Below are 15,838 nucleotides of genomic sequence, written 5' to 3'. Positions count from 1 at the left end.
TAGGTAATTCAGGAATAATCTCCTACTTTAAAGTCAGTTGATACTAACGTTTAACTCCTTTTGCAGATTTCCTTCACAGGATGGGAGTTTAGTGGGACACTTTAGAACTCTGCCTCAATGCTAATCAACTCCCAGCTGCACACTTAGTGGCATTAGCTTTATTGAGATTGTGACAAAGGTTTTGTGGGTTTTAAGATTGGTGATGGAATCCATAGTTCTGTCATGGGGATTTTCCCTTTACATTGAATATAAGGGCTAGAAATGTTCACAGGGATGATGCTGAGGATTGGGAAACCAAGATGAACACATAGAGGGCTATCCTAATGTCATAAAAAAAATCGAGATTAGAACTTAGTTGTACCATTGTTTGGGGCTGGGCTATTTTCTCCCTGTCGTTTACTCAATTAACACTCAATTTTTCATTTATTGATTTAATCATCTACTGATCAAAGAGTTATCACATACCTACTCTATGAGAGACAGTTTGCTAGATTCATGAGATGTAAGACATTTACAGATTTTATCCCCATGCAACAAACTTTGTACTGAGATTTAGATATATCAACACTCCTGCAACTAACTAGATATTTATAGTATAATTGATAGGCAAGTAGAGGGTAGGCATGTGTGAGAGCTCATAATAAGGATATCTAACCTCAAGTAGAAGGATCAGGTAATGAAGTGACATTTAAACTGGGACCAAGATAATAAGTCTTAGCTGCATGTAGATGACTAAGGATGGCCTAATGTTAAATTAGGGGGAATAGCATATGGTAAATGAAGAGAGGAATCAGGGAAAGTCAGTGTTGCTGGAAAATATGAAGGGAGGGAGAGAATGGCATGAGATGAGTTGAGAGGGATGGGGTGGTGAGATTGACCATGACCTTGATGACCATGGAAAGGAATTTCAACTTGATCCTAGGTGAAATTGAAAGCCATGGGAGGATTTAAACAGTGGAGTCTCATGTGAACTTTGAATTTTTAGAAAGAGCACTCTGGCTGCTGTTAGGATAGATTAGAGGAAGAAGATGAGGATGTGTGGAGGGTGGACACAAGAGGACGCATTCAGTGAGGCTAGTTAGGAGGTGTCACAACAGCCCAGGTGAGAAGTAGCTTGATCCAGGGTGGTGTGGACTAGGATAGGGCATTACAGGTGAAGGACAGAAAATGGATCTGAGATACATTTTGGAGATAGAATTGTCTTGACTTGCTGATGGATCAGATATGGGGAATGGTCAAGGGAAGTTGGTCAAGATGACTCCTGGTTTCTCTCATATTTGTGGCTCCTCTAATGGTACAAGTCAATTAAAAATCACACTCCTATATGTAATATAAAGTCTTCCCTTTTGATAGTTTAGCTTTTATTATATTGTAACCGTTATGATTCAAGTGTCAAGAAAATCCTGTTTAATATCATTTGGAAAGAATTTATGTCTTACTATATTTGTCAAAGGAGCTCATAGAATTTGTATTATGTGATGATTTGCAGCATTGTAATGTTTCGATGTCACCAGTATCTCTGTTCTATTTCTTCCTCGTTTCTTCTGAGGCTAGAGAATGCAAATCATGGCTTCCCAGATGGAGAAAAATTAGCATGAAGGGGGCACAACATCCTCATTTCTTAATAGCCTCTGCCTCATTTCCTTTAGGTTTTTTCCTGATTTCTTTTGCCCATGTGGCTCATTGGTTGCTGCTAATTCGCTTGATGATAATGAAATCTACTCCTGGCTTGGTCACACAAAGCACTATGTGGCCATGGTGAGCAGTCCTGGGTAGACATTTCTCTATTCCCAAGAGACAGCATGGACCCTGGACCAGGCATTGTCATCTGACATTGCAATCCTGATGCAGTCTCCATGGTCACAGCCTGAAGCTTGTTTGGACAGTTTTGTCTTTAGCTCTTGTATTTCTCCTAGAGACTCTGCTATCAGAGCGTCTGGATTTAAATTAATCCCAGATCTTCCATTTAACCACTAAGGTGCCTTAGGCATTTACCACGTGTTTTCTCATTTGTAAAAAGAGAGCAAAATCAAACAGTTCAGAATATTGGATGAAATATCTCATATAAAGCATTTAGCACAGTGCCTAGCACATAGGAAGTACTCCATATATGGGGGTTATTATTGCATGTTGTTCTCTGTTAATGACAGTTTAGAGGGCAAGGGATTTTCTCTTAGAAGGAAAAGAAGATTCTGAGCCAGCTCTTATCCCCAAGTCTAGTCTTGCAAACAGGTCTTGCCAAATTTGTCGCTCTGGCCATGGACATTCCAGTGAAGAGGAGCTATGGCTGACTTCTGTTATATGAGGTAATCTGACAGGACCTCTTAGTACCCTGTCCTATCATTCAGCTGGCTCAGTGCAACCATCAATCCCTGGGGACTGAAGCAAATATAGCCTCCTCAGCATTCTATCTGAATGAATGCTTCCCAAATTTGTTGGCAGGAAGACACAGGTTAACTTGATAGGGTCCGTGAACAAGTCAATTAGCCTCTCTGAGGAGGGTTGAATGCCTCTGAAGACAAGAAAGTAGAAGAAGGGCAATAAACCATCCTAGGCCCTTTGCAAGTTGACCTCCAGGGTCTTCCCATTCCCTCCCTTCAGTTGCTCACCCTGCCCACTCCTGCCTCTCAGTCCACCAGCCTTTGATGGTTTTGTGCCTTTGAACCAGCTGTCTCTTGAGAGAATCCTTCTTCAACCTCCTCACCTTCTTTGACTTACAAATTCCTGCTTATCCTTCAGGACTCATGTCTAATGTCATTTCTCTCTGAAGTCTTTTTAGTCATTCATTCCACAAATAATTATTAAGCAAGGCACTATGCTAGGCATAGAAGATATAGCTGTGAACAAGATGGACAAAACCCAGCTCTCATGGTGCTGTCGTTCTAGTGAGAAAGACAGACAATAAACAAGTCAATGAGCTGTAGGGTGTCTTATTTGTGGGAAGTGCTATGAAAAGACCAAAAAAGTACACAGGTGTGGGGTGAGTGGTAGAGGGACCTGCTGTCTGAGGAAGCTATTTTTGAACAAGACCTACAGAATGAGAAGAAAGCAGCCATGTGAGGAGCGGAGGTCTAGATGCACATTTAAGCTAGTTTTGTTTGAAGAACAAAAAGCAAGTTGGTGTGACTAGAACATGACGTGCAAGAGAGAAGGGGGCTTGAGGAGAGATCAGAAAGGTAGGAGGTCAGGAGTTCAGATTTTATTTTGAGTGAATAGGAAGAAAGGTGAAATCAGATTTTGTATTTGTAACAGCACTCTGCTATCCGTGTGGAGAATGGATGGGGGTGATGGGAGAGGAAGAGAAGAAAGGAGGGGTGAGAAGCAGGGAGTTTGGTTAGTAGGCTCTGGCAGTAGTCTAGGGTAGAGAGGATGGTGGTTTGACTCACAATTACGGCTCTGGAGTGAGGAGAGGTAAACCACTTAGAGGGATATTGTGGAGGTGTGGCTAATGGGGCCTTGCTAATGGATTGGATATGGAGGTGGAGAAAGAGGAATCCTAGGTCTTAGGTTGGAACAGCTGGTGGATAGACGGATTTTTAAGTTGATGTATTTTAATGCCATTTGCTGAGATGGGAGACACTTGGTGATAACAATATTTAGCAGACTGGGGAGTCAGAAGTCTATTTTGGACATGGAATTTTGAGATGCCTATTAGACACTGAAAGGAAATGGCAAGTAGCTGTTTTAATCTACAGGTGGGAATCTTAAGATCAGGACTTTATAGAAATATAATTCCCCAGCATGAAGAGTGAATTTCTCCCTCCTTTGCAGTTATGTTAGGATCCCAACAGATCCTGGGTTCTCCTACTCTGTGAGTCCCACCTCATATCAAACATTGAAACTTTATCCCACATTACGTTTAATTATATGTGATGCCTTAAGTGTTGAGTTGCTCTTGACTTGTTTGACATGTTGTATTTTGTAGATATGTAATTAAAATATCATTTACTATTGCACCTTGTAGAGACAAGTGTATTTTGAATGTTTCACGTTATTCCTGGATGCCCTTGGAAAGCTTATAGAGCAAGGGATGGCTTTCAACACTTGATGGGTAAGGTAACTTTGTTCTTTAGGACTCCAACATTTTTATGTCCTTTTTAAGGCACTTAGATAGTTTCATATTATAACATGCATTTTTTTTTTCCTGTGTTTCTCACTAGACTATCAGCTTGAAGAGGGAATGAAGGCCTCATAGCTTAGTATATACGAGTCTCCGAGTTTATTTATGGAAGTAATTCTTGTTTTCTCTCTGGCACTTGAAAAATGAGTCAGTGTTGTGCAGAAGGTTGATGCTGTGGGTTTGAGTTTCACCCAACCCTTGACTAGTTGTGAATCTTGCAACAGAAATTTTGTCTCTATAGGTCTTCCTGGTTTTTGTGGGGGTCAAATTAAATAAAGCCATTTTTAAAACTCTGCCAGCATCAAAACATTGAGTCTAGAATAATATATTCTTTTCTAAAATGAAAAGGGATCATACAATTCAGGCCTCAGAGAATGTTTCTGGAAATTTCTAGAAGTGGGCATGCAAAATTATTGTCTGACATTTGGCCTTGAAAAAGCAACAAGTGTTGGGGGCAGGGGGACCCAATAATGGCCTTTTAGAGAAGAAAACTTGCAAGAAAATCCTTCAGTAACAGGACAAAGTTCCTTCTAAATCCCTTGTAGGTAGGGTGGGAAGGAACTGCTGCCATTCCCAGGGCCCAGACTTGACTTCTCAGACTTAGTGATGCTGCATAACTGCATCATTCTTACCCAAGAATTGACTCTGGTCCAGATCTTACCTCTCATGATGAAGAGGAGATATGATTATATGGATTACAGTCCCATTTCTAGTGCCAAGTTGTTCCAGTGGGCCACAGTGAAATTAAGTTCATCTTGGCTAGGCCCTGCTTAATTTGTCAGTGGCTCCAAGGTATTCTGCTGAGAATCTCAGATTTTATGGGTGTGCAACATAAATAATTGTGGAAATGGATGTCAACCAGGGAGAATTATACTTTGTTACTGAGGCATACTGAGTTTGGGACCCAGAGCCCAGCTTGGGCCAAGTGAAGCCGGGGTGCAGCTGGCCTTTGTGCTCCCACTGCCATTGTGTCTTAGATCAAAGGAGGGAGCACAGAACTGGTCAAGCCACTGTTTAAAATCGCATCCAGTTTTCTCCATAAATGTCAAGCTGCTCTCTGTCATTGCCCTTTGTGTGAAGCTGAATGATAATATGAAAACAGTTAAGAATGGATGCCCGTTTATATTTTAGAGGCATGATATTCTTACTACAGAAGGATAAGGTGCTAAACATTTCCATACTCAGATGTGCCTTCATTGTTGATCCTTTAATGGAGAAATTTTACTTGGTAAAAATGTCATTCTTCTTGACTAATCCATCAGATGTTGAATCACTGTCCTTTGTAGCAATGGCCTAGTTGGATTAAAACCATTACAAAAAATTCCTGGTTCCTTGAACGACTCCTGAGTGGCAAGTTCACTGGTACATTCCTCCTGCTCTTGTTCCATCTGCTTAGTGAAGCCTTAGCCATCTTCCAAAAATCATTGCTAGTTTCAACTGCCCTAGAAACTCACCCTGACCAATCCAATTCAAAGGAATTTCTGCCTGTTTGAACCTAGTGTCTCATTCATCTGAGATTTAGAATTCACTGTTTAGTGTTAATTGTCTTGCCATTGAATTTTATTTTTATTACTGAGTCTGGTAATGTAATCCCAATCTATTTCAAGTCTGTATGCCTCAGTCTTCTCTTTCATTAACGGGATAATATGTGTACTTCTGCTCTACAGTTTTTTTTTTTTTTGTCTTTTTAGGGCCGCACCTGCAGCATATGGAGGTTCCCAGGCTAGGGGTCTAATCAGAGCTACAGCTGCTGGCCTTTGCCAGAGCCACAGCAATGTGGGATCCGAGTCGCATCTGTGACCTACACCACAGCTCACAGCAACACTGAATCCTTAACCCACTGAACGAGGCCAGGGATTGAACTGCAACCTCATGGTTACTAGTCGGATTCGTTTCTACTGCATCATGATGGGAACTCCTGCTCTAGAGTTTTTAATGAGAACTAAGAGGATATATTTATATCAATATGTATATATTCTATATTCCCATGTTGTGTAGTACAAAGTAAGTGGTCAATAAAAGTAGTTTCTCCCATCCCCATAAGGAGACTTCATGGCAGCAGAGACTCATATTTTCTTGTATGCCTAGACCTTTAAAGCTAATTGGAACTCAATATGTGTGTCAGTGCTCTTGATTTCTCATTTTCTTTTGCAAAAGGTTCAGGACCCTGAACCTTTAAAGTGCCCACTTCAAGCAGGATTCACAAAGACTGTAATCCATGGTTGTTTTTTGCTCACTATCCAGTGCCATTCTGTGGCATTTTCTGGAAATGGGCTTTAAACAAAGCCATCTTGTAGGCATCCAGGGAGATAGCCACTGACCATGGCACACAGGGCATCAGCCCACTGAACAAGGCCATCTTCTGTAGAAGCTTTCACACTCTGCATCTCCTAGTGCCAGGCCCTCTGGTCTTCACCCTTCCATACATCCACCATCCACTGCATCCACTAGTGGGCGTGCTTTAGTCCATATCTTGGGGGAACCCAGGGAAAGAGCAGGCCCAGATGGCTCTTCACTGGGATGGCATCTGTACAATGGAATAGAAACTGCACCAAGCTTCTCTAGATATTTGTTCACTGTCTGCTTACTAAAAATGGGATTTAGCTTACATTCATGAGCAAGTCCAAACCGTTCCTTTCTTCTATTGCTTTACTTTCTCTTTCTCAATTCACACCTCTGCTCACCCTTTCCTCCTCACTTTAGATGCTTCATACTCCACCCTTTCCTCCATTTTCAGCTTCTCTGTGGAAACAGAAGTTTCTCATGACCTCACCCTTTCAGAGATATTTGCCCATGGGTATGAACAGATCAAATAAACAGGAACTTAGGTTAATTTAATAGAAAAAATAAAATATGGAATAACATTGATTTTGGCCAGTATCAATTACAACCATTCTACTATATTTTACAAAAAAACAACTGAACATTTTACACATGTACAGTATTTTTCAGTAAAAGTGGGTTTGGATTTAACAATGGATCACTAATGAAAAATAGACAAAAGAAAACAGAAGATAGGACTTTTGTCTCTAGAAGGTTAGAGCATTTGTTAAGTCTCCAAACTTTGTACTAACCATTACATATATCTCATTATGAATATATATATTTATACATAATATATAACATTAACTTAAACTTTGAAAGCATTATGTTCTAGTTAATAATATTCTGTAGATAAACGAGGCAGTAACACACTAGTAGTTAAACCAGTATTTCCACGATGTGTGCCTGCATGGTCAGTGAGAAATGGAACACATTGGTGGACCCCAATGAATTTGGCTGTCAGATTAATGGTTATTTATCTAAGAACACAGACATCATCTAAATTTTTCCCTTCATAGTAACATTGTGCCTCAAATATTATGGGCTGGTTCATTTAAATGGATTCCTTTGCAGGCAAATCTTGTTTCGCCATCTGTTTGAGCTTGCTTTAGGCTTGGGCTTGCTTTAGGCTCACACGTGCTTTTGTTCACAAAGAGACTGTGCCTTTGTAATGTAAGACTCTACATAGCATACCCAGGACTAATTTGCTTTCTTTGGGTCAGAAGGGCCTGCAGTGTTATGAACAGGAAAACTACCCAGCAAAATTGGTCGATTCCCTATTTACCTATGAATCATTATGTGACTCCATAGCACTGCAACGTTATCACTAAGGTGAGTAGGTTTTTTTCTCATTATTTACCTTGGGTTCCATGTTAACTCTGATGTCTAGGAATGAAATTTTCAGAGTAGGCTAGTTAGCTGTGTGTATGGGGACCTGAGCCTTCGCTTCCCAAGATAACCTATATTGACATCATTTATCTTCTCATCTGGAAGGCCAGTGATGTCTTGGAAGTGAGGCTGTCAGAAGCCTACAAGACGGCTGGTCACTCTTACAGCAAATGAAGTCACCAATAGAGCTTTGCTATGAAACATGGTATTTGTCTCTCCTCCTCTAAACAGAGAAACTCAGATCTCTTTACAGCTCTATCAGGCTTCCTCATTTCTGGCCACTTATCCATACATTCTTCCCATAATTCAGTCGGCTACATTCCAGGATGCATTTGACGAGTCACAGAAAAAACAGTGAAGGTATTTCCAAGAAAACAGATGATCTGATTGACATTCAGTGGACAGGTGCATCGTAGCATGGTTACAGAGGGACAGAGGAGTGGGAAAACTACAGAACCAGGAGGGGTACAATCATGCTGCCCATATTCCATTTCCAGTTTTATTTTCTTAAAATGACAAGATGAAAAAACTTCTAATAAGCACCATTGAAAAATGTTGCCCAGCCAACTTGGGCACGAGCTTAAATATTATTTAAATAAATTCCATTTCTTAAAAAATACAGGACCTTCTAGAAACTTTGGAATCCAGGAAGAAATTTCCTTCATCATATCCAAAATGCTTCCCACTACAACACATGGAATTTCTGATGGCCTTTGAAACAAATGCTATGGAGATAATGGCTAAATAGCACCAAGAGATTGTGCAGGGTCTATAAGTGAACGAACACTCTGGATTTGGGGCAGCTGGATCAGTCTCAGCTGTTTTGTGAATCTTTGCATTCTCTCCATCACCAGTTTGACTATGCAGAGCAATCCCATTTGACCAGCTGTATGTAAAATGACCAAATTGACCATGGAAATGCCAATAGCAGCAAGTCTCTCTGATGAAACCAGTGGAGTGGACTTATCAAGTGAGCATAATGCCAAAACCAGCACATAATGTGTGAAGTATATTTTAGGTGGAAAGTGTCAATGTTCAACTGTGAAAACCCTAGAAAAACGACACTGAACACAACTCTGTGGGATGTTCTTAATGCCCTTTGGTCCAGTTTTCTGCCATTTCCCCCAGCAGTGGACTCAACCATGAAAAATGATGGATGCAAGAGCTTTCTGTTTCATTTTGATCTATGTCTGCTCTTGTGATGTTTTTGAAAGGTATATTTAGGCGTTTGAAAGGGGAAACAAGCAAGTAAATGCAAAAGGAAAAAATAAAAAAGGACCTTCAAAACCAGGGCAGGAAATCAAATCATTACTTTAACGTCAAATTTTGGCATCAAATGCTTTGGTCATACAATACTGTCTCTGTGGTTCTGGCTGTTTAGCACTAAACACCCAGTTATAAAAGGTAGGCTTGTTGTAGGTTTATTTTTTTCTTTCCATTTAAGTTCTGACAAAACAGTTCACCATCTCCCTGCACAAATTTGAGAGAGAAAAAGAGAGCAAGAAAGAGAGAGATGGCTTGCTTTTTTTTTTTTCTGCTTGTTTTTTTTTTTTTTTTCTTTTTAATAATATGGAGTAATCTATAAGTCTACAGGAACAAAGACATCTAGGATGGCAGCTTAGCCTTGGAATGTACATGTTTTGCAGCAAAGTTGTTGAAGAACCTTCCGTTGGCACAGATTGTTCTTTTTCACTAGCATACAGAAGCCTCCTTCCGCCCAGGACTCTTCCGTTGCTTTTCCAGGAAGTCAGCAAGAGAGAGGGGAAGTTGAGGACGAGAGCAGCATGATGGACACACATGGCAGAAGGTTGTGATTGGCCAGAGAGGCAGATGAGGGGGATTGGAAGAGATCATTCAGGAGCAGTCAACAGGGAGGAAATTTGGTCCACCCCAAGTGATTTCAGTCAACAGCATTGTTTTTCAAGGAGAGAGATTGCAGTCCAACGGTAAATGTGATTGAGATCCATTTATGAAAGGAAAAAAAAAAAGATTAGAAAAAGAATAAATTAGAAATCAATAATAATATATAAGCCAGGAATTTTTCTTTAAGGAATTACCTAGAGCAGAGCATATATAGTCATTTATTCTATATTTCATTAACTCCAAGACACCGGATATCAGATGCACCACTACTAGTAGCTTATTTCTAATAATAGTAATGCACCATTACCATTATTATTACTAATAATAGTAATGCAGCATTACTACTAGGAAAAAAATTGATTATTATATAGTGACACAATAGTCTCTTACTAGTTAGAATATTAGTTTTATGCTTATTGAAAGTATTTAAAATTATATAACATGCTATTTTGTTTCTGGGATTATGTAATAATTAACTCTTCCTTTGAATATTGATTCACAGCTGAATTTTTTGAAGCTGTTATGAACTGCAATTAAATGCAACAAATGTAGGCATGATTTCGTGCTAACTCAGTTGGCGAGACATATCTGTGACTAAGTCCAGGCAGTGACAACTCTGTCACATCAACCTGCTGATCAAAAGCAGTTGTAAGCTGCCATGAATTATAAGATGCATCTGATTTCACAGATGTTAAAATACATATAAAAAAGAATATCTTAGAATCACTGGAGTATGACAGTTGAAAGAAAATAAACAGCACATCCCTAAATGCAATTGCAATTTGAAAAGCCTGGTGAGCCATCAAGGAGCTCATTCTGTAACCAGCTTGAAAAATGGACTCATCACAAATTACAGTTCTTCATTCCACTCCTGCCAGAATCCTGACATTCCACTTTTACCAAAGTGCCATTTGGCATACATCAGCCCATGCTTCCTGTGGTTAGGGAAAGTAATTAAAGCATCACAAAACTTGCAATGCCTGGTACCAAGTACTCTGGATCTTCAGGGTGGTCACTTAAAAAATCTCCCTTAGTTTTTTAATTGCTAACTTAAAAAATTCTGATCATAGTCAGACACAGGGGAACCATGTTTTAAAGCAAGGAGCACTTACATGGTCCCCAGGGGTGCCATCATCCCAATCATCGCACCCCAGTGTTGTAAGAATTGCCCCTGGTCATGAAAAGCCTGAACACAGAGAAGGTCTGCCCATCCCTTCTAGATCAAACATACATCAGAAAAGCTATGAAGATGCAAAGTAACCTGTGATGCTCTGTGGATATAAGACCATAAATGATGTTCTTGTTGGTGCTTTTTTTTTTTTTTTTTTTTTTTTTTTTATCTTGTTGGTGCTCAGATCTTTCTGATGTTTGAGATTCCTAACAGGAAGTTGCAGAATAGCTAAATCAGGCCGATAGTATTCTTTCTCAATTTTACAGGAGGGAAGTGAGACCCAGAAAAGTTCCTGAGCTGAGAGCCTAGATATGAATGACAGCATTCTGACTCCTGAATCCAAATTCTCCAACCAACAGCACTCTTTTGCCTCTTGTGAAATTTCCTGAAGAGGAGCCATTCAAAAGAAGACAAAGAATAAACCCAGGGAAATGATTTTTATCAGGGAAAACTGTTCCAAATGCCCAGTTTCTTTTTTAAGTTCCTATTTTTATAACAATCCAATGATGTTTAGAAAAATGATGGTTCAAAATTCCTTTCTACATCATTGAGATGCATGATTGCATAAAATTTAGGCACTTAGTTTTAGGGCCCTCTCGGCATGCTTTATTTATATTGAGAGTTAAAGGTTATGAAAAGTTGGGGTTGGAATAATTTAAATTCATTCATTTTATAGATGGGGAAACTGAGGCTAGAAAAAGAGTTGGTATTTGCCAAATGGCTGCATATTAGAAACACTGGAAGCTTCTAAAAATATCAGTGGTGAGACCACACCCTAAGACCAATTTAAAGTGAATCTTGGGGGAAGGTCTGCAGTCCTGGCATTTTGGTCAAGAACCACTGGTTGGAGGAAAAAAAAAAAAAAAGGACCACCATGTAGAAGTCTTTAGTTCTGTAACTGTTAGATAGATGCCTGTCTGTCAGAAGCCTAATGAAAGACTTGCAGATTTGATTGTGATTTACATATCAAAATTATAAATAATCCAAATCAGAGGAAAGTGGCAATAAACAGTGCATTTCCACATGATAGCCTTTTATATGGTTATTAAAAATGAAGTTTCTGAAGATGTTATAAAAACACAGGATAATGTTTGTCTAATGCAAGTACAGAAAGCAAGATACAAAACTCCATGTATAGGGTATTTTAAAGATCTGGTGAAAAGTACATACGACAAAAGACCAGAAAAAAGAAAGTATGTAGCCTTTTCCTGTTAGTATTTGATGTAAAATTCTAACTATATGACAATCTGGAAAAGACAAACCTATGAAGACAGTTAAAAAAAAAATACTGCTTTCCAGGGGTTTGGCAGAGGAGGGAAGGAAGGAGGAATAAAACAGGGTACAGAGGATTTTTAGGGCAGTGGAAGTGTTCTGTATGATACTATAATGGTGGATACGTGTCTTTATACATTTGTCCAAACTCATAGAATGTACAAGAGTGAGCCCTAATGTAAATGATAGATTTCAGTGATACTGATATGTCAATATAGTTTCATCAGCTATAACGAATACATTGCTCTGGTACAGAAGGCTGATAATAGGGGAGCTTGTGTGTGGGGGTGGTCAGGGGATGTATGGGAACTCTGTATTTTCTCAATTTTGCTGTGAACTCAAAACTGAAGTTTTAAAGACCAAAGTTTGCTAATTAAAAAAATTAACTAGTGCCATCTTAGTCAATGGATGCTTTAGTTCTCCTTGCAATTAGAAGCCCCCAAACCAAATCCATTGAGGGTGTAAGTTCAAGATGAATGAATGCCATCACAATAGCAAGTGTGGCCTACCTGGGGCATGCTCAGTAGTTTTGTGCTTAAGTGCAAATATATTAGAGCTAAACATAGATCATAATTTGCTCAGATCACAATGAACAGTTGTACTCACCGTCCTTGCAGATGGCTCCCATTTGACACATTCCTAAGTCTAAGAGATATCCACTGGGGCAGCTGGTACAGTTCTTAAACCCTGGACCATTGCATGTCAAACAGCTGGCATCACATCTATGGGGAGAAGGTACAATTTATCATCCTTTCAGACATCAAGCACAGGAAAAGATGTGTTTGCTATCAACCTCTTAATGTCTTAAACTTAATTCTCCCTTTGAAGATGACGCAAAAATCTTTTCTTACAATTGCGAGGTTTGACAACGTTAAAAAGCAGGTAGACTGAGATTTTAGAGGGGAAAGAGCATGCGCTTGAAACCAAAATACTACTTTTGAGGTTTTAAAGTACTCCTAAGGTGCAAAAAAAAAAAAAAACCCCGAAGTAAACAAAAAACCCCCACCAAAATCAGCTGGATTAAAATTGCAAAGCAGTGTCTAGAGATAAAGCTTTGAACCTTATTTTTATCATAAATGATATTATTTATGAATGCACTCAAATAAGAAACCCAGTAGCCACACAGTTGGGCTTAAGCAGTGGATCCACTTACTTTTTGCAGGATTTGAAGCCATTTTCTGAAGAGTGGTCGAAGTAATAGCTGATACTACAGCTTTGCACACATCTCCCATCCTCCATGAAGTAGCCCTCTGTGCAGTTAATACACCCATCAGCGCCTGCTCCTGAAAAGCAAGACAAATCCAGGAGACAAGAGACAAGACCTCAGAAGGGGCTGCATGAAGGGCTGCTTCTTGCACAGTTAGTGAAAACAGAATTAATAGACTGTAATTTTAAGAATTATTATCTTTGTGCTTTTCCTTACATTAAAATGCTCCAGTTTTAGAGCATTCGCCAAAAAATATCAGATCTCTTTGTCAAGAGAAGGAGGCATCACTGGGATATTTAAGTTTTAAATGAGGAGATGCTGCTGAGGACTGATATCTGATGAGAATATGGGCATGGCTATCAGAAGGGACGTGTGCTCCTCCAGCATTTAGTTTAAAATATCAAGTGGGTTTGCCTGAGTGATGGATGAAGACAGATAAACAAAGCCAAACCAGAGCCAGAAAAATAAACAAGAGGACTGGGGGAGAAGGTACCAGCACAGGTGGCGCAGAAGCGGTGGCAAGGCTGGCAGTCCTGGCCGTTGAAGTATCGTCCATCATCACAGGCAACAGAACACCGGGATCCCTGCAGGCTAAAGGCACAGACGCAGACTGCTGTGACCAGGCAGAAAGGTAAGACTCCCCAACTACCTGAATAACAAATACAGCCCCCCTAACCCCCACTGCCCTGGGACAAATGGATTTGTCAAAGCTTCAAAGCAGGGGAAATAGCTCTTGTACCCTCTTTCTTCCCCCTCCCAATGCCTGTAATGCTTCTCTGTGTCTATAATGGTTATCTTTGGGGAGATTCTCTTAACTATTAGACTGGCTGACAAATTTCTTCTTTACTCCACAGCTTATAGTCTGGAGGGTTTGTGTGTGTGTGTGTGTGTGTGTGTGTGTGTGTGTGTGTGTGTGTGTGTACGTGCGCTTTTTAGGGCTACACCGGAAGCACATGGAGGTTTCCAAGCTAGGGGTCTAATAGCAGCTACAGCTGCCGACCTATGCCACAGTCACACCAATGCCAGATCTGAGCCGTGTCTTTGACCTATACCACAGCTCATGGCAATGCTGGATCTTTCACCCACTGAGCGAGGCCAGGGATCGAACCCCGCAACCTCATGGTTCCTAGTCGGATTTGTTTCCGATGCACCACGACAGGAACTCCTAATCTGGAGGTTTTAAAAAGTATTATATTCACCCAAACAATCACCTTATTTAACAATATGCCTACCAATTCCCTGACAGACTAACTAGACGAACTACACATTAAAATTCAGTCGTTTTGTAACTATAAATGTAGTAGGAACACAAGTAAAATGAATTACAAATGAATAAAAGGGCACAACTATTCCTGCCCAATACCCACAAGCTCCCAGGAATAGCTTTTTTTGTTTGTTTTTAAGTGTTTCTGATTTTAGTTCTTCTCTTGGTTCCTATCAAAACAACAGAATTCTAATATCTTTTTGCCTCTGTTAATTGAAATATTAATTTTTAACTCTATGAAAAATTAGGCAAAATTATCTACTCAAACTGTTCCTTCTCCAAACATCTCAACTCTTCTTAGTTATAGTATTATTTGGTGTTTTTAGGTGTTAGCTGCACCATATTTTCTCTAAATATGTTATGTAATGAGTTGCTAAAATGTCAAATAAGAATGGGTATTTTTTTCTTTCTCCTAATTTTCTATCAGCTATGAAATTTTTCAGTCTACAGATTAAAAAACATTTTTTTATTAAAGTATAATTGATTTAGTGATGTGTCAATTACTGCTGTACAGCAAAGTGACCCAGTCATACATATACAGATTCTTAAAAATAAATACATAGAATTTACAACATTTAATAGACAGCTCTACTCACTGAATAACTCAACAGTGTGATTTACCATAATCCCATGTCACCAGATAGACAATACTAGAAAATGGGTATCTGAAGAGCAGGTCAAATAGTTTCTATTATCTTACTTTCCATATTGCTCCAATCCATATTTACTTGACTTTGCTTTATATACAGAGCATGCTTTTAAAAAGTAAAATTTATTTTTTCCTATGCTCATTAAAGAAATTTGGAAAGAACAAAACAGAAGTAGATGAAAAAGAATCCCAAACAGTCCTGTGCACATTTTAATCTAGTTCCTTCTAGTATTTTATGCATAGATATTTTTCAGTTTGTTTTTAGCCACAGTTAAAGATTTACAGATCCTCTGAGGCAACATGGTCAACCCTCAAAGCCCCTAAGGAAAATGCAGGGTGCTTCATTCATATGTCTTGTCACTGGCCAGAGAGAGCTGTCATTTAAAAAGCCAATAAAAGAAAATCCTTTCTCTTTCTGTAGAGCTGGGAAAAGAAGAGAGTGCATCAAATGAACCTTCTGGGGTGGAAAGAGGACCACTGAAAAACTTCTCAAAGTTTTTAAGAAGCTGCCTCGTTTTCTAAAAAAGGATCTTCCTTCTGAGGTTGGCACTCACTTCAGCAGGACACTGCACTGTGTGGGG

General features: G+C 39.4%; 1 protein-coding gene across 4 annotated transcripts in view; it reads right to left on the bottom strand.

Annotated features, from left to right (window-relative positions):
- Positions 1-15,838, bottom strand: part of PCSK5 (proprotein convertase subtilisin/kexin type 5) — a 453,468-nt gene that overhangs the window by 140,231 nt on the left and 297,399 nt on the right. For 3 of the 4 annotated variants that reach the window (XM_021065005.1, XM_021064998.1, XM_021065011.1), the window contains exons 18-20: positions 13,838-13,935; positions 13,291-13,420; positions 12,744-12,859 (exon numbers count right to left, since the gene is read on the bottom strand). In XM_021065005.1, the coding sequence (XP_020920664.1) occupies positions 12,744-12,859; positions 13,291-13,420; positions 13,838-13,935 (344 nt within the window). Of the gene's footprint in view, positions 1-6,935; positions 9,566-12,743; positions 12,860-13,290; positions 13,421-13,837; positions 13,936-15,838 lie in introns of those variants that run through there. The other variant, XM_021065022.1, reaches the window with a different exon arrangement.

The sequence above is a fragment of the Sus scrofa genome, chromosome 1 (assembly GCF_000003025.6).
Source record: "Sus scrofa isolate TJ Tabasco breed Duroc chromosome 1, Sscrofa11.1, whole genome shotgun sequence".
Lineage (NCBI taxonomy): Eukaryota > Metazoa > Chordata > Mammalia > Artiodactyla > Suidae > Sus > Sus scrofa.
Note: the sequence above shows the minus strand (reverse complement) of the source record. Positions and strands in the feature narration are given on the sequence as shown.